Source organism: Falco naumanni, chromosome 1 (genome assembly GCF_017639655.2).
Source record: "Falco naumanni isolate bFalNau1 chromosome 1, bFalNau1.pat, whole genome shotgun sequence".
Lineage (NCBI taxonomy): Eukaryota > Metazoa > Chordata > Aves > Falconiformes > Falconidae > Falco > Falco naumanni.
In genome coordinates, this window is record NC_054054.1 from 83,253,413 (window position 1) to 83,271,990 (window position 18,578).

The window sequence follows — 18,578 nt, forward strand, 5'->3', positions numbered from 1 at the left end:
TAGTGTTTTTCTTCAACAAGGATCAGTTTCCTTTTATATGTAAAACCTTAATGGATTGTAAAAGATCAGTAGAAAAAAATTAGGAATCTGTATTGCTGAGCAATGTGTTGAAGCTGGACACTAATATGTACCTTTCTTGTTTGACAGGAGTATAAAGTCTCCAGCTTTGAGCAAAGATTGATCAGTGAAATTGAATACAGGCTGGAGAGATCTCCTGTGGAAGAATCAGATGACGAGGTGCAACATGGAGATGAACCCATTGATAACAGTATGTCACCATATTTTGAGATAAAGCTGAAGCATTACAAAATCTTTGAGGGAATGCCAGTCACATTTACATGCAAAGTGGCAGGAAATCCAAAGCCAAAGGTAAGAAAAGAGGGTAAACCTTCCTAGAAAAGCTCTGAAGAGTTCTGTGTTGGTACCTTATAGTCAGCCCCTGTACCCTATGGGCTGTATTTTACAGGAACAGCAGACATTCTCTCTTGACAAGAAAGACTCCTAGCTGGTATAAACTATCTCTTTTGACAAATCTCTTTTGACATCACTGGATTATTTAGATTTATACTAGACAAAATTCCTCCTATGAGGTTTCAGCTCCTATTTATTCCCTCCCTCGACTTATCTCAGTTATTTTACCTAAAAGTAGTACTTCTGTCGTTTTCAGAGTTACTTGCAGGGTGCATCCATACAACAGAACACAGTGCAATGCTAGGAAACCCCATGTGAGCTGGCACAATAGTCCCAAAAGCCACCTTATCAGGTTAACATGGGCAATTAGCTCAGGCACAGCAACATGCTAATGCAAAAATACATTGCTTTTGGTTCAGGAGCCAGCATGGTATCTCTGCATTCTTCAGCATTGCAGGGTTTATATCTACACACCCCAAAAAGACTAAATCTTATTGAAAGTTAGACGAAGGCATAATAAAATACCATAAGCTCCCATATATCCCAACAGCAAGATGAGACATGATGGTAAGGTTTTAATGATGAGCTTCTGAGGGGAGGGTTGGGCTTGGGAAGCATTTCCTTTTAGCAAATGTAAAAGTACTGGTTGCATGATGTCAGTAGTCTTGGAAGAATGCCTTCTTTTGTTAGGTTGTGTTTAACCATTTCAAAAATTGCTTGGCAATCAATTGACTCATTATGCAACAGGCAAACAGCAGTAGCTTCTCCACCTTCCTTGTCAAAGCCCTTGTCTTCCCTGTGAGGCCCTAGCAGCTCTTACAGTGACCTCCTGTGGACAGGGGCCCTTTTCTTCTTAGGCAAGATCAAAGATGCCTTATCTCTTAGATAAGATCTTCACAGCAGCAGCCACATCCAAATGTCTCATCTAGTGTAAGTTTGACAGGTATTTAGGATTTTGAACAGACAAATGCAAATGACTTTACTTCTCAAGTGATATGGGTGTATGATACTGCGCAAACTGTAAAAAGAAAGATTGACTTTGTCAGGTAACAGAGAAAGAACAACAGAGAATTAGGTCTACATCTACATTAACAAGTAGTGCAGACCAGAAGAAGCAAATCTGTAGAATAACATAGCCATCCCTTCGTGCATTTCAGGAGGTTTTACTTCAGGCTAGCTCTAATCTTGCCTCACAGACTGAAGCAGATGCAGCACATTAGATGTGTTCTTGCAGCACATTTTTGTGGCTTGGCTTCATCTGAAAGGAATCCAATTCTGTGCTCCAAGACCACAACACGATGTGAACCACTGCAAAGTAAGGGGCTGATCAGTGTACTCCTCTCAAAAAAAGCATTCCTGCTTCAAACTGAAGACGCACACTGAGATTAGCCCAGTCTCACTGAAACCAAACGTTGGACATCCACCATTACTTTTGAGATGACTGTACCGAGGAGTCTGTTGTGCTGAATAAGGGTGGAAGACAAATGGGTTCGTTGGTGTTAGAGGTGCAGTGTGCAGGAGAGGTACTCTTTTTGCCTGAGGCTTATGACTGATTTGCTAGATGACCTATTATGAGTCAGACTTAATCAAGTTTCCCTAATTTTCACAGTTTTCAATTAAGTTGTAGTTTCACAGTCATCTTAATCTGATTTAAGACAGATGAAAGAGGATGTCTCCTTTCCCTCACTTGCTTTGTTTTGGTGCTAGGGACTGCACAGCCAGGAAATCAGTGTTGTTAGTCATTCCCCTAAAGCATGGCATTATAAAGGAGTATCTGATGTGAATGCACCCTGATTCAGATACAATTTTCTGGTTGTCTACAGTGTCAAAGCATGCACATTAAGATGTGATTTGCTCTTGCACCTGGGACTATGACCCTTTATTCCATTCACTCGCAGATGCTTTGTGTGATTTGTTAAGTTGCTTGGGATGGAACCAATTTCAGTCCTGTTGGATGGCTACTTGTTAGCTGGGCTTTGCAAATGTCAAAGGTTGCATCTTCCCTTCATCTGCTGGAGCATGCCAAGATAGCAATTTTGAAATGCTCAATGGCTTAGGGCTGCCCTTCTGCTGTCATTTGTTGAGGCTGGAAGTGTTGCCCCTGAATAAATTCTTTACTTTGGCAAATGAAAAGCTGGAAACAATTTACTATCTTAAAGCTCCTCCCTTCTAAGTATTCTGTCAGCTCTGCCAAGGAATGGCTTTGGGAAGGACTATAGTGTTTCTAAAATCTGGCATTCATTTCAAGGGATTTTTCTAAGCTGGGTTATTGGCTTGATTGTTTTTTCTCCTGAACATGCCATATAAATTGAATACTGATGTGCAAATTCTGTCTCCATAAATATGACTTCTAAATCTGAGTCTACTTTTGTTGTAACCTTTAGTGTAATGTAAAACTATTTTCTTATTAAAATGAGAACCTGTAGTGATACAGGAGGGATTGTGGAATACTTCTTTATAAGGGATATTTCTCTTCAGAATTAAGACAACAACATGCAGAAGGTTGAGACACAGACACTGCATAAAGCTTGTACTGCTCACTCTTCATGTGGCTGAATATAATTCTTAGTGATTAAAAATGCCTGCACTGCCCAAGATCAAAACCTCTTTTGTGCTGCGTATTCCAATGGATCACAAGTCAGCAATCCAGATGCAGTGTTTGGTGCTTACATAGTTTGTTGATACATTTATTAAAAGGTATCCTAGAAAGAAAATATTTCCCTGCAAATGCCGTTGTGTTCAGTAGTGGTAGTGTTTTACTTAATAACTCTGCATCAGATAAAGGTAATACTAAGAATTTACTGCCCATAATTAAAACCCAGATACCAATGCTTTTAAACTTGGTGGAAATAAGTATTGGACAATATAGGCACGATGTTTGAGTAGCTGATTTGCTTGATATTTGCATGTATTTCCATGCAATAATTCCTGGCATGTCTCCTGATATTTCTGGTAAGTGCATCGTTATTAAATAATTACTACTTAACACAGTCCATTTCCAAGCAACATTATAACACATGTAAAGCATGCAAGTTAAAACTTCTTTTTTGCAGCTGTGTTGTTACTAGCACCCATCAGCATGTGTATATAAGTGATCAAGTATCTTTTGCATCTCCAGTAAGTGCTCTGTCAGCAGACGAGGAGACATGACTGAATCTTCTATTAGCACCGCAGAGTCTCTGCAAGGCTGCTGACAGACAAAATGGGAAACAAGTATAACCAGCTATAGAGGAAATGAAATCATTTCTAGTTACACATAGTGCTTGTTAATATAAAAACCATACATGGTAATTAATTTTTAAGGGACATTTCCACTTATTCCCTCCAAAACATTCTCCATTGTCTTTTTGTGAAATTTAAAAGTACATCTTTAACTTTCCCCCCTGTGAGTGAGTGAATTTAGAGCTTTGAAATCTTGGCACATATGAAAAACCTGGCATGCTAAACTCTATCAGGAACTGAGCTTTGCTTTGTCACTTCATTTTTACTGGGAAGCCAGCACCCTTTCCTCACTGTAAGACCTAAATTCCCACTTAAAGAATTAGATGGAGGAAAATGTGTGTGTTTTCCTCATGGTAAATGGTCCCAGCAGTCATGTGACCAGGACAAATACAGTTGTACTTTGTACAAATTGACCTCATAAAAACTGTGTAGGTATCTACACAAGTGACTTAAGAAATACTGACCACCACTGGTGTTACGGCATAATACACACTTCAGAAATTAGAAGTAACGTTCTATTTTAAATAACACTTTGGGGAGCTGACTACACCCTTCCTAGTATAAAATTTTTCACATATTCCTGTGTGTGTTTTCATGAACACACTGTGTTTTGCTTCTGATGCAGCAGATTTCAGTTTGGGATTTTTTATTATTTTTAAAATATAGTAAAATCCCCACAAAGCTAGGTCAAAATACTTGATTTTTTTTTTTTTGCCTCCAGTTTGAGGCATTCAAACACATATATATTTTTTTGTGTAATTCATGGATTACTATAAGATATTATTCTGCATACATCATTTTTTTGGCTCACTGAAAGTAGACCTTGGGTCAGCCAGAGAATAAAATTATGTATCAAAAGTAATGGAAAAGACCTCTTTGATAAATAATGTAACTGTTCTGTACAACGTGGAACTATACTGGTGTTGGCGTACAATTATTAAAGGCTATCTATATGCTGACTTGCTTTGAAGTATTTCCTATTACTGTGTAAGAAGGCTGTCCATTTCTGCAGATGTCTGTCACATCGGGGTGACACTGTTGGTTTCAATCATGTAATTATACTGCGCTGGCCCATTTGCATACTGAACTGCTCACTGCCAGCGTGTGTGGCTGAACTCCCTTCTGGCTTTTTGGTCCAGGCCAGTCAACATAATGGATATGAGACAAAACTGGTGTTTCAGCAGTGAGATCATTACTCCTGTTTTATTCATCACTGACTTAATTATCCCTATAATTACCTTGGTTTATGTATTTATTTTCTAAAAGGAGAACAATAGCATTCTTAAGTTCTTTCTGCAACTTCTTCAGATCTAAGTGAAATAAAAATGTAAAACTAGTAACCTTCTCTGAAACAGAACTTTTCTTTATAATGATATTGTTGTTCAGTTCTTGAAATGTTCAGCTGCTGTTCTGCCCTTTGGATGGGTACAGCCCTTACACACCTGTAAATTTCTTCAGTAAACATTCATGCTGCCGTCTTTCTCTTTGAAGGGTTGCTAATCTGTAACTTGTCTTTTAGTGAAAGTGGTTCATGGGAGTGTGGTTCTGCACTTTTACTAGTTGATCAAACTGTTTTCTTTTAATGCTTAACCAGAGAGGTCTTTAGCAGTTAGGAGTCGTTAACACTATTAATTGAGTAATGATGACAATGAGCACTCACCTCTTATCAGCACTGCCTTGTTTTTGCTTGCAGATTTATTGGTTTAAAGATGGGAAGCAAATTTCTAAACGAAGTGATCACTACCGAATTCAAAGAGAACCTGATGGAACTTGCTCACTGCATACTGCAGCCTCCACCCTGGATGATGATGGGAATTACACTATTATGGCTGCTAACCCACAGGTAAATGAAGGTTTGGCTCCAGAGCAAACATGCTTCTGGACATAAATCTTCAGAAAACTATCTCATCTTACATATGCACGGTTTAATTAAATGATGAAGTCACCATAAAGTATGTAAGTTAGATTTCTGTTTTCATCTTGCATCAGTAGGGTGGGACCTTTCTACCTCCAAGAGATTAGCAATCCAACAGCAGGTTTTTTCCTATGGTTTGAGGTTTCAGAGGGGAGGGGTGATGTTTTTTAATCACTCTTCCACATTTGTTTCGGCTGATAGCATCTCGGTATCCTAACTGAACATGGATAGCATGCATACTATAAAGGGAGAAAAAATCCGGTTTACCAACAGAAGTAACTCAATCCCGTGACTTAATTTTTCTTCTGTTGACACTACTCACTGACTGAGAGCAACTTTTTGGAATGAGTGGGAGTATAACACACCTCAACATGTTTATGTTAGGCACCGACTGCAATTTTTTAAGGCAAAAAATTTTAGCTCTTATTATGTAGCAGGGAGGTCTCCTGTGTTGATCTCTTAAACAATGTTTTTCTGAAACACCAAGTGTTACTGGTTTTGTAATATTACTTGTTCTTTGCAGACCCAATACAAAAGCTGAGGTATACAATAGAAACCCACTAGTGTGCTGAACATAGCTAAACTTAGAGTTCATGCATCCTATTGAAGTAACTTTTTCAATCCACTTTTCCTACAGCACAGCAAATTGAGGGGAAAAATTTGCACGTGAGAAACCAAGGCAGTAACATGACTTTTGGATGTAATGAATTACTTTCCTCTGTAGCACCAAGTAGCTTGCCAAGACCAGGCCTGCAAGTAGAATCACACTGTAAAATAACAAACTGTATCACTGGGACAGAGTTTAATCTACAGAGGAGTGTTGTGCTCTGTTATGAATGTTGCTAGGTTACTTAGCATGACACTGCCATTTTTGCCTGGCTTTGTAACTGTCAGTCCTGCTCATATTGCAGCATACTTGTAAACGTATGGGATTGTACACACAGACAACACCCAAGTAACAGTTTTAGGCTAGATTCTACAAACTGCAGTGCTTAAGTCTAGGTAGTTTAAATATTATTTCTACATATACGGTTAACATAAATAAAGAAATAATAATGAAATAGTATAAGGCCTAGGGAATTCTTCAAGCTGGGAGCTTTTACACATAGATGACCAAAGTGTTACAGCACTTGGTACCATTTAAATTGTGGAAATTCACAGCAGGTTTAAAAATGATACACACATGCATGCTCAAGGCAAGAAGTGAATCCTCTTCCTCTTCCTGTAAATGCTCTTTTGGTGCATATGCAGTTTCCCTACGGAGTGTTACTGCGTGATCCAGAGTCTTAAGAGAACTTGGTGGATAAACTGGCTTTGTGTTTAGGCACTGCGCTCTGTCCCTGAATGTTTAGGGCCTACTTTGTAGCATTTGTTATTCTGGGTAATGCTCACTCAATGACACAACAGTGACCTAGGTTATCGCTTCTGGTTATTGACGACGCTGGTTTGTTAGTGGCTTTTTAGGTGGACTAGAATGAGCTGGTTTTGTATTGTTGTAGTTTGCGGATGGAAAAAGCAATTTTGTTCGATGATAAAATTCTGTGTCTGTGCTTTTCCCCCTGATCTGGGAGAAGAACCAGAAGCATCCTCTTCTGCCCGCCCCCCCCCCCCCCCCCCCCCCCCCCCCGCCCCGCCCCGAACAAAACATCTGTTTCACCAAGCCCATTCTATTCTTTTCTTTACAGTGTAATTCCCAAGCAAGCATACTTATCTCTTCTACTATTTGCTTGCTTTTACTATGTGTTTAACAGTACAGTGGAGGGAAAGAAGGGCTATGAGTTAATGTACTAGCTTTTCACACTCAAAGATCTGGATTCCAATTCTTTTAAGTCATCCTGAGTCGAAATAATTTTGGCATAGCCTTCTCAATTCTAAGGGAAAGTTGTCTACATCTCAAAGCTATCATGAACTTAGGCAAATTTGGAACCTTGCCTTAAGAAAAGTGAAATATGTAAATACAAGGGAGCCTACATCAGGATTCTGATGGACAGGTAGATATTTTCTAGGCTCTTGCTGTGTTTTGGTCATTGCTTTTGGAACCACCAAACCACAAAGCAAAAAAGGCATATTCTTAGCTGATAGAAATTGGTTTTATTTAAGTGGATTCAGTTCATTACAGTTCTACTAGTTTACGCCATCCCATGATCTGACCTAATGTGACAGGATTTATGTTTGTAAAATGACTTGTTGACACACCTTGGAAATTATCTGTGGTAGTTAACGTGGCCCGGCACCATTGCCTGCGATGTAAAGTGCAGCAATCTGGAATTAAGGTTCCAACACACCACTGGGGATTGCAGTAAAATTTGCCATATAACTTAATCCAGAGCAAACTGACCTTGGGCCTAGAGAAACTCAAAACTTTGCCTGTTTTAGGTCTTTAGTTACAGGTGGCGTCCCTTAACTGATCTCTTTCCATGATCTGTATGGGCTCCAGCTGAGTCCTTATTTTCACCTTCTTTCTTTTTATCCTGTTCTCTCTACTTCTTTGCAGTATGGACCCACAGTCCCCGGTCTGGATTTCCCTTGTTTCCTAGGCCATCTTCTCATGAATTACTTCCCACTTGCCACTTCCTTCCGATTCATCCCGTGACTTTTCCAAATCTTTGGTTTCCTGCTTGTAGTTACCCATCCAAATTCCTTACTGTCCTTTGTGTTTCCATTTGTGATGCCTTCATGATTGAGATATGCAGAAATTATCCCAAAATGTGTGAATCCATCACCTGCCAGAAACACATTAACATACAGTGGTGCCTAAAATAGAAACGTATTTGCAACAGATGTCTTTAATGGTCTTGTAAGTGGAAAAAAAATAAAATAAAAGATTGTGCTTAAGAAGTTGCTGCAGTTCATTCACAATGGTTTGTTTTAGTGCAGGTGTTTTCCTTGTGGACTAAACGGGTCATGGGAGTAAAGGCGGGACACAGAGGCTTCATTTCTAACAGTCCAGCCAGCAGTAGTGCAAAGGTCATTGCCATTTGAAGGCTGCTTGTGACCCCAGGGCAATTGTTTTTCAGTGGGCTTTGGCCAGTTGTTAATGAACAGCTATTTGCAGCCCCTGAATCACTGTGACGAAAATATCTGTCACTTTTGTGCTGACAGACTTGAGGGTGGAGCTCACAGCTTAGAACTAACAGACACTGCAAAACTGAGGTGGATGGTGCCTTACTGCTACCAGGTCAGGGGGAAGAGAGACAGATGATGTATGTCATCTATACATTTACCAAAGAGCTATTTAAAACTATCATTTTTCAAAAGTTATTAAAATTATTACATTGTTAAATAAAAGTGTATGAAGTTTTACTACAGTATTATTTTTATACCTAGCTTTTATATTTGTATCTATCTATTGTGTACATTTGTTAATACCACCAGATGCTTTTACCCCTCACGTGGTGAATTCTGCAGACCCCTGGATGTCAGCAATTCTGGCTTTAGGCCATCCCATCCCAGATTTGTTACCAGGAGTGCTTGTGGTGGACAGTCTATCTTCTAAAAAACAAATTAAAACAAAAAAGGGGACCAGATACAAGAGAGCTCATGTTTTATTTATTATTCACTGAAAATAACCTAAGATGACTGAACTACCTCCAACATCCACCAGTGCAGTTGTGTGCTTCGGTGGGATTCCTACCCCCAAACCAGGCTTGTTCTTCAGAGAGGACACTCTAAGTACTTGTACAGTTCTTTTGGGTTTTACATTCATAAAGTTTTTTTGAGCTGTGGCCCCACCAGATCAAGTGGATTAATCCACTTTGGAGGCAACAGCTCTGTCATTAACTACCAACAGTTCACAAGCACCATTTTCAAGATCCTGAACTAATTGTCTTGTCTTTCTGCCCACTTGCCATAGACAGAGGAACTGCCCACTCACATCAGTAACTTAGTATACTCTTTTAGGGACTTAATTGCCAGTGGTACTAATTATCTTTCTTAAAAGAAAAACTTGCAGATGGAACATTCTAACCATGACTGTGTTATAGTGACAATGATTCCAGTCTGGTTTTTTAGACTGGAAGCTGGTAAAATAGTTTAATATCAAACGGTATCTTGACAAATGCTTTTCAAAGACTGTGAAAGAAGAGGTTGCATTGCAGACTCCGTAACAGGTGGGCAAAAAAGAACAGGTCAGGTTGAGCATTTCTTAATATTACTATTTTAAGTCTGTTAATTTTCTTCCTCTCCGTCATCATAACAGGGCAGAGTAAGTTGCACAGGCAGGCTGATGGTTCAAGCTGTAAATCAAAGAGGCCGCAGTCCTTGGTCACCTTCTGGTCAGCCTCATATAAGAAGGTACTTGATGCTTTTTTTTTTTTTTTTTTTTTTTTCCTAACAATATGTTTTGTGGAATTATTATGGTAAGATAAAGAATGTCAAGAAGGTAAGTTAAAAGTATGAAATTCAGGAAGAAATGTGACCTCTGCTGTCTAGAAGTCTCTGCAAATCTTGCACACTTGGAAGTACAAGCAACTTCTGAAATTACATGACTTTTAAGTATCTTTAATTTTGCCTGTCTCCTCTTTCTTTATTTGCAATGTTCAGTAATTACTCCTTATTTCAAATTTCACTATCTGCTGTTAGGAAGGACCTTGACACCTGACTAGGATTCTACCCAGAACCTGTACTTTCTGCAGGTATTAATAAGAATTCATGTAAAGAAACATCAGAAATAACTGCATGCCAAAGGAGTTTCAGATTTACATTAGAAATCTTTTAGTGTTTCAGTGATTTTGGTTCAGGTTCTTATAAGGAATTATGAGTCAGAAATAAAGTATTAAACTTATCTTTGGTGGGTTTACAGTTATTCACATAGGAAGCTTTGGGTTATGTTTTTGAACCATACAAGGGAATTTTCCCTTCAAATACTTTTTTTTTCCTCCTTCATTACCCAAAGCATTTATGAGACTGTTTAGCACAGCTTAGACATCTCTTGGCAATACAAGAAAAATTAATTTTGGTTATCCAAACATAACTGCTTTCAGAGGAGTGTGAGGGCTCCGGTTCCGGATTCTGCAGTGATGAGGCACATGTTCTGCGTAATGGTCACAGTCGTCATAGAATCTCAATATTGCCCACCTGTAATATATAAAATAGATGTAATTACATAGTCAAAGTGCAAGAAAAAAATTATTCCTGTAACAATCAGTAGTGGTACTAGTATGCACTGTAGAACTGCTGCATGCAAAACAGGCTCTCTTTCCCCCCTCTAATAACTAGAAAGTTTTAGGAAGTGAGGTTGGTTGGTTGTTTAAAAGATCTTGTCAGTCTTATTCCTGGGTGAGACAAAGGGAGCTTCCTGCAAATACTGAAGGCATTTCCCAACATCTCTCCAAGGCAGCCTACCACCTCCCCCTCTAATGCTTTGCGTTTAGGCCTTTTAAGCCCAAAGCTCAGAACTCTTATGGAGGGGAATATCCTGACATCACTGCATTGTGAAAACAGCTCAGAAAAAGCTAGGTCCCTGTGCCACAGCCTGTCCAGCAATCAAGGGACTTGGCACCTGCAAATAATGGGTAAAAATGAAAAGTCTCTGTCAACCTCTGAAGGGAAAAGCTGCCATGAAAAGTCAGGTTTCAAAACTGAGTGAGTTAGTGCACCCAGGGTGAGAAAGGGGAAACATCTTTAAAAACAGGGACAGGAAACTAGGTGTGGGGAAGAGCAGTGAGCAGCTCACACTTCTCCATCTTTCTGAAGGACAAAACGTGTGTGTCTCAGTGACGGGCAGAACCCTTGGGTTATAACAGAGGAGGCTCCTTTTTTAATCTTTCCAAATGTAATCAAAGTCTGTGGCAGCTTACAGATGATATTTTATTTTCTAATTGAGACAAGCACTCAGGCAACTAATATTACTTCGGTTGAGTGTCCAGCAGAGCAACAAATTATAAATAAGAGAATTCCACATAGCAGTTTAATTAAAATTAGGGCAGTTATTGGAGAGTCTGATTCCCCACAAAATAACCAGATGTGAAGGGTTCATCCTGATACCTTCACTTACAGAAAGAAGGTCTGTTTCTCTAAGCATTCAGCACAGAACCATTTCTTTTTAGTGACATTTCTCGCTATGCCCATCACCCAGTTCTCCCTGAGACTGAAGAAACGTGAGCGTGTGAAACCTTCCTATGACAGACTCCCACTGTTGGCTTTTCTAATGTAACAATATTGTGCTCCCTCGTGCACCATGATACTTATCACATGTATTGCCATATACTTTCCATAAGTAATACTCCTGTGGCATTACAATGTTATTTCTATAAGCTTTTCTGCTTGAGAGCAACAAAACCTTTTTTGGTGTTTTGGTGTGTGGTGTGTTTTGGTTTTGTGTTTTTTGTTTTTTTTTTTAACAAGTCTAATTATTAGCTTAATGGAGTTGATTACTTGTTACACTGTTGAAACACTTTTTCCTGAAGTATTTTTAATCTCTTACAGAATACATACTGGCAGAACTCTGTTTTTTGTCATCTTCACTATGTCGCAGATAATTTAAAACACTCTTTGTAGATACCTAGATTTCAATGTATTTTTCTGAAATTTGCTTAGCTTGCAAACATTACCTTCTTAGCATTACGTGGCAGGGCAAACTTTTGAATTGTCTGATGGGTAAAAAGCTTGGGCTCAGTCCCTTAGATGACATAGTGCTCGACACTGTACTACATAAGCTCTCTTGTGATGCACTGAAGCTAGAGCCCCAAATAAATAATCTTAAAATGCGTGAGATTTAAGGAAACTTGAAAAAAGAAATATTCCTGTTGCTGCTGCTCCCAATTACACTATTAATTTGAACTTAATCTCTTTTATCCCAAATTACCGATCGTTATCATACGGTCTTGCCCAGCTTCTTGCTTGCTGAAATTTCCAGTGCCTTGCACCACACCAACCCATGGAGTCTCCCCTGGACACATTTAGTATGTGATGTCAGTATTGCTGAAACTTATCTTTGCAATTTGATGCCCACATCACAACTCTAAAGAACCCACAACTAATCCATGGGTATTCCAGTCTATTGCAATTTGTCGTTTGTAGACATCTGAAGTACTTGGCTCTACTAATTTCATTGTTTCTTTAAAACCAGAAAACTTTTTAGAATTAAAATCACCCTAGTTTCACCTCTCAAGGTAAAGCCTTAAAGTAGTCTGCAATTTTAGATGTTAATTTACAAAGAGGTAAAAAGAAATGCTTATTTCTGACTCAAACAGCATGCTGACTTAGGTTTCCTTTCAAATGTGTAATTTGAAAACTTTAGTTTTCACCATTGCGGAACACACCATCAGAAGAAAAGATCTTTGGTCACAAACTCTTAACCTTTTTGTTTTCTATTTAATTTGGTGTACACTCCCCACCCCAACTGCCCACCCCAGTTTTGAGCAGTGCTACCTTTTTATGCAGCTGCAGCAGTGAGATGGTGACTTTCAGAAGGACTTTCACACTTCTGTGGTGCTAGTTAACCTGTGTGGCTCAGCCTTGCAAGACATTAGGAAGCACTAGTTACTTGTACTTTATTGGCATCTTATCAACAGTATCTAAATAGGATGTATATAGATACTACGAAGGCAGATTTTGCTTGGGTTGCCAGCACTGTGTAGCACTAACTTGACTAGCTACCATCATTTCTAGCTGGTCTTGCAGAACTAATTACCAAAAGATATAAGTACAGTTTTTCTTTATTACTATCTATCTTCCATCCCATCCACGTGCATATGAGGCACGTGCATCTGCAAAATTGGTTAGGAACGCACCAGCTAGAGCTTAGTGTTGCCTATGAGCTGTAACACAGAAGCTACTGAAGGAGCTTCAGGCATGCTCAAGTGGCAAAATATATTAGGTGCTTAAGACTTGGATTTAGGCACCTGAAGAGCTACATAAGCTTTCAGTGTGTGCAAAGATGTTGGTCTGTGTTCCCCGTGTCAGTATCCATTCCTACATTAGTAAGTGGCATGGGCTAGATTCCCTTTCCTACACACATTCACCTTTAGTTATAGCTGTGGGAAGGCTGTGATGATCATTAGAAGTCAGAGTTTATCTGTTTATGACAGATAATGCTGTAGCAAAAGTGATGACTGGTCAGAATTCACACAGAGCAATAATGAAGAGAAGGACAACAAAGGACAAATAAACCAAATTCAAGTAACTCTTAATTAAAATTAACCTCAGTGGAACGGAGTGTGCAGTTAGTGTTTACCTCCCATACAGTAGTACAGCATCTTGTTTTCCAAATGTAATGGGGGGGGATGGTATTCAAAATTTTTTTGTTACGAATTGTTTGAACCTAAAGAAGTACCCCATGGCAGTAGAAAATGCAGTATAACCACATATACTGCAGCATGTAGACTGCAGACACCGGCCAAAACAGAAACCCTGGAAAAAGTTATCAGAAAAGGGAATTCAGAAAAGAGAATTTCACTGTAAAAGTTATCTTGGATGACATTTGAATAGCTCCTCTTCACTGCAACAGGATGTTACTGTAGGCAACAGTTCGCTCCAGAAGGGAATCTGCTGGAGCTGCTCAGGCAAGGACAAAACTTGATCTAAAATTTTGTTTCAGTTACAAGTTTCTTTGATTACTAAATCACACACATGAAATAATGATACTTTCAAATGGAAAAAATACAGTTAAACGAGGAACCACTTTGAAAAAGATTCGGTAGATTAAATTAACAGGCAAGAATAGCTAATGCTGAAAATGGATTAAGTGATATTGTAGAAGCTTAATGTGACAGGAGCTATTTTTCCTTCTTTTATTAAACTTCTTAGTGTACCTTTGTGAAGAACAATTTAATGACTGAAGTTTTCTTCCTATTGCTCACAAATTAAATTCTCATTGTTTTGACACCATGATTTGGTGGCTTTGAAAATGTTCAAAATATCTCAAAAAAAACCTGTTAAATGGAGAATAAATACCTACAGAATGTTCTGTATAGTCTTCAGTAGTGCAAACAAGAGAAGATGAAAAGTAAGTCTGATGTGAAAAGTCTCAACTGAGCCGAGTTAGTTTTTAGTGGCCGTTATTTTCTCAAAGGTAAACATAATTAACAAACCTGCACTTTTTGGTGTAATCAGCAACAGCGAAGGGATTAAACACTAAATTAAATATGGACCACTAAAATCGAGGAACATGAAGCTAGTAGATGCTAAAGCCTACTGAGTTATTTTAGTGATTTAAAGACTAACTCTAAACAAAAATACTATCAGGTATAAATGAATTATTATTACAAGCAATTATTCTGTAGCAAGATTATTTTCTAGATCATATTTTTGCCACAACATGTGAATTAAATGAGAAGTAATTAATATGTACAGCATCATAATTAACTTGGTCTGGAGCCAAATGCTACAAGTGTATGTGTGTAAATATGGAGCAATTATGTTATAGGTCAAAGAAGTGGCTTAAATTTCAAAGCAGTCTTACACGTGATTTTGGTTCTTGTGATTTAGCGGAGAGAAAAAATAATTTACCTTTATTTCATGTTACTTTAAGACCACGATCTCGATCAAGGGACAGTGGTGATGAAAATGAACCAATTCAGGAACGATTCTTCCGGCCTCATTTTCTGCAGGCTCCTGGAGACCTGACTGTTCAAGAAGGAAAACTCTGCAGAATGGACTGCAAGGCAAGTACCATGCAAAGATAAGGGCAGCAGCAACCTATCGATTGATAGGTTTTGAGCTGCCTCAAAAACCAAATTAGTTTCTTTTTAAAGTTATTTTACCTATTGTCAGTTTCAGCGACTGTCAGTAGGGTAATTAATCTTACTACTTATGAGTAAGTGGACAGTTAAAGGTTGCCTCCCCTCCAATGACAGAGCTTCAGGCAAATCTTCCAGCTCACAGTAAACTGATTTTTAGAAGTCAGCTGTGCTGGGGAGTGGAACGAAGCAGCAGCACTTTTAAATTAAGACAGTGTGCTTCTCCATTTTAAGTCCTTTTACTACTGGAGTTTCGATTCCCCATTAAAGTTTGAAACAATATAATCTTGATTTATGACTTTGCCTAATAGACCAAATTAAGGTTTGGATGATTTCTGTTTGCTTTATGCTGACATATTTGGGAGAAGCTATTTGTTTTCAAGCAGCACCCACAGCAAATGGCACAGCTTTCAAAAGTACAAGATTGTTCGCACAGACCAAGCATTAACTAGTGCAGGTGGTGCTGTCACTAGGTTAGACTTAAGCGGAGTGGAATGGAACTTAAGAGTTCAATAATCAGTCAGCTAACATCTTTCTGTCTGCACATTTTCCACAAGAAGTTAATCTAGAAAGGAGTATTTTCTTATTCCGCCCGAAGAGCAAACAAAAAAAGACAAAAGGTGTCACCCTGCCTTTTGTTTTGCAGTGTATCATTATTTAGCTTCTAGCATATCTAAACACTGATCTTTTTTCAGTCACGCCCATGAGACATCATGAAATTCAGGGAGTTGGCCAGAAAGTAAGTAAATGAATAAAACAGAGTCAATATGTAATGCAGGGCAGAATTAGATCTTTAAATCTTGTGGTACACCTGCAGTAACAAACAAACCCAAACTTCTCTGAAGTAACAAGTCAGGACTCCTCCAGCGCTTCGTATGGCTAAGACCATTTCCCATCATTCTGTGTTTACACTACAGGTTAGTGGATTACCGACTCCAGATTTAAGCTGGCAACTTAATGGAAGACCAATTCGCCCTGATAGTTCTCATAAGATGTTGGTGCGTGAGAATGGTGTGCACTCCTTGATCATAGAACCAGTCACAGCCAGAGATGCTGGAATTTATACATGCATTGCCAGCAATCGAGCTGGTGAAAATACATTCAGCCTGGAGCTCATTGTTGCAGGTAACATCTTCACGCTAAGCTTCCACACCGAGCACTGTAAGGATAACGTGAAAAAGAAGATGTTAAGTGCTGTCAAATGACATGGTTGAAGGGTAGGAGCAGAAAGAAAAGGAAGCCTCGCAGCAGCAGAACTACAGTATACTTGCAGGCGATACACTGATGTTCTGCTGTGGCATAAGCTGGCTGGCATGTAACCTTTGTGCACGCAGTTAAGAGAAGAGGGCTGTTGTCCTGGGGCACAGCTGAGGCTGCAAGACAGACTATTTACTTGAATGTTTTTTTTAATGGCAACTTGTGCAGACCCATACCTACCAGTGGGCAGGCTAGTAGGATACGATTTGCGTGTTTCATCACGTATTAGACAAATGCCATTCCAGCCTCCTGGTAGAGCAGTTCCTTGTATAATTAAAAGCCCATCCTTTTATGGAATATGAAGGTCCACTGTTTAACAAGCAGCGTGGAGCCGGTTTATCTAGTCTTCATGCTTCCCGTTTCAGTTCTTTGGGGGAAGGGGCGGGGGGGAAACCACTCAGCTCTGTTAGTGCTTACCCTTCCCCATTAAAATACTGATGTGACTGTTTTCTTCAGACAAGCCAGGACTGGACTTCACGGTTAATGGAGACAACACTTCAGTTTCCTGCAGAGATTTCTCACTACTGTTTTTTAACATGTTGCTGAAAGAAAGGCTAATTTTTCATAGACTGGCTGGTGTCAACATGACTGCATCTTTATTTTCACAGCTAAGGAAGTACAGAAAGCACCTGTGTTTATAGAGAAGCTACAAAACACAGGTGTGACTGAGGGGTTCCCAGTGCGACTGGAGTGTCGAATCTCAGGAGAGCCGTCTCCTCAGATATTTTGGAAGAAAGAGAATGAGTCACTCACATACAACACTGACCGAGTGAGGTTAGACTGACTTGGAATAATCTCCCCTTGTATAGCTTCAATGATGATTTATCCTGTACCACAAATGAAAAGCCAGAAGGTCATGAGAATGCTTTCTGTGAACAGCATCTCATAAACATTAATGAGTTATTGTAATAATTTATTCAATCTTGAAGCCAGCCTGGTGGTTGAGCCAGAATTAAAATGCTAGTTCTGTTTTCCATCCTTAGATTTAAACAACTATCTTTGCACTTTAAGCAAGTGTAGAAGTATTTTTCTCTTCTAGAATGAAGACAAAGATACTTACTGGTGAAAACGGGGCTTCTAAGTAAAGCTATCTGCTTCTCAGCAGAAACCTTGCTTCATAACTCTGCTGTGTAGTTAAGCAACTAAGATTCAATATTTTATATTCTAAGATCTACAAATGTATCGTCAATATTTGAAGGAATGTTTAAAAGCAAACTGATGATATATTGCAAGAAAGGGAACTTGTTACTGATGCGATACTGTAATAAATTATTGCTGTCTTTCTGAATAACTAAAAGTAGTTCAGTACCTCATTCCTCAAGATTTTTTTATCCTTTCCCCAAAACGTCTGGGTAAGTTCTGGCCTCCCTACTACTTAAATCAGATTTCCAGATGGCTTAATCTGTTATTGTGAAAGAGAAGTTACTTCATACATTTTTGCTGCTTAGTTTTCAGTACAGGATATTAAACTGCCAATTGTCAAGCATACTCAAGGTTTTCTATTCCACTTGCTAATTTCAGAGAAAGTTCCACAGTAATTGAAAATGGACTATAATCAATCTGGAACTAGGATTGGGTCAGTTTATAATGACATTTTAAAACAGTCTACACAGTTTTGCAGTTTAAATAGTAATTTTCTACTTTTCTTTTGTTTAGCATGCACCAGGATAACTACGGCTACATCTGCCTGCTTATTCAGGGAGCTGCCAAGGAGGATGCCGGCTGGTACACTGTTTCAGCTAAGAATGAGGCTGGGATTGTGTCTTGCACTGCCAGGTTGGATGTTTATAGTAAGTGACTTCCCTTTTCACTATCACATTAATCCCCCCAAAAGCAACAGTTCTGTAAGTTTCAGTTTGTTCGCAGAATGGTTTACATTGGTCTCTCTCTCTTTTGTTTATAGTTTCTCCTCAATAGTAAAGATCCACATCAAGACAACAAATGCTCTGTCAAAGTACATGTCACCATCTTTCAGATACCTAAAGCAAAACAAACATGCATGCTTTCTGGTTTTGCTTAGTATATTAAATATAGCTAATTAACATCAGATAATGGCATGATGACATTATTTTTGTGGATCATTATTACTATTG

General features: G+C 38.9%; 1 protein-coding gene across 4 annotated transcripts in view; it reads left to right on the forward strand.

Annotated features, from left to right (window-relative positions):
- The window catches only part of LOC121091659 (palladin-like), a 194,288-nt gene that overhangs the window by 172,825 nt on the left and 2,885 nt on the right, over positions 1–18,578 (forward strand). For all 4 annotated transcript variants that reach the window (XM_040601701.1, XM_040601710.1, XM_040601717.1 and 1 more), the window contains 7 exons: positions 148–369; positions 5,327–5,476; positions 9,747–9,841; positions 15,021–15,153; positions 16,146–16,353; positions 17,094–17,259; positions 18,142–18,275. In XM_040601701.1, coding sequence (XP_040457635.1) covers positions 148–369; positions 5,327–5,476; positions 9,747–9,841; positions 15,021–15,153; positions 16,146–16,353; positions 17,094–17,259; positions 18,142–18,275 — 1,108 coding nt within the window. The remainder of the gene's footprint in view (positions 1–147; positions 370–5,326; positions 5,477–9,746; positions 9,842–15,020; positions 15,154–16,145; positions 16,354–17,093; positions 17,260–18,141; positions 18,276–18,578) is intronic.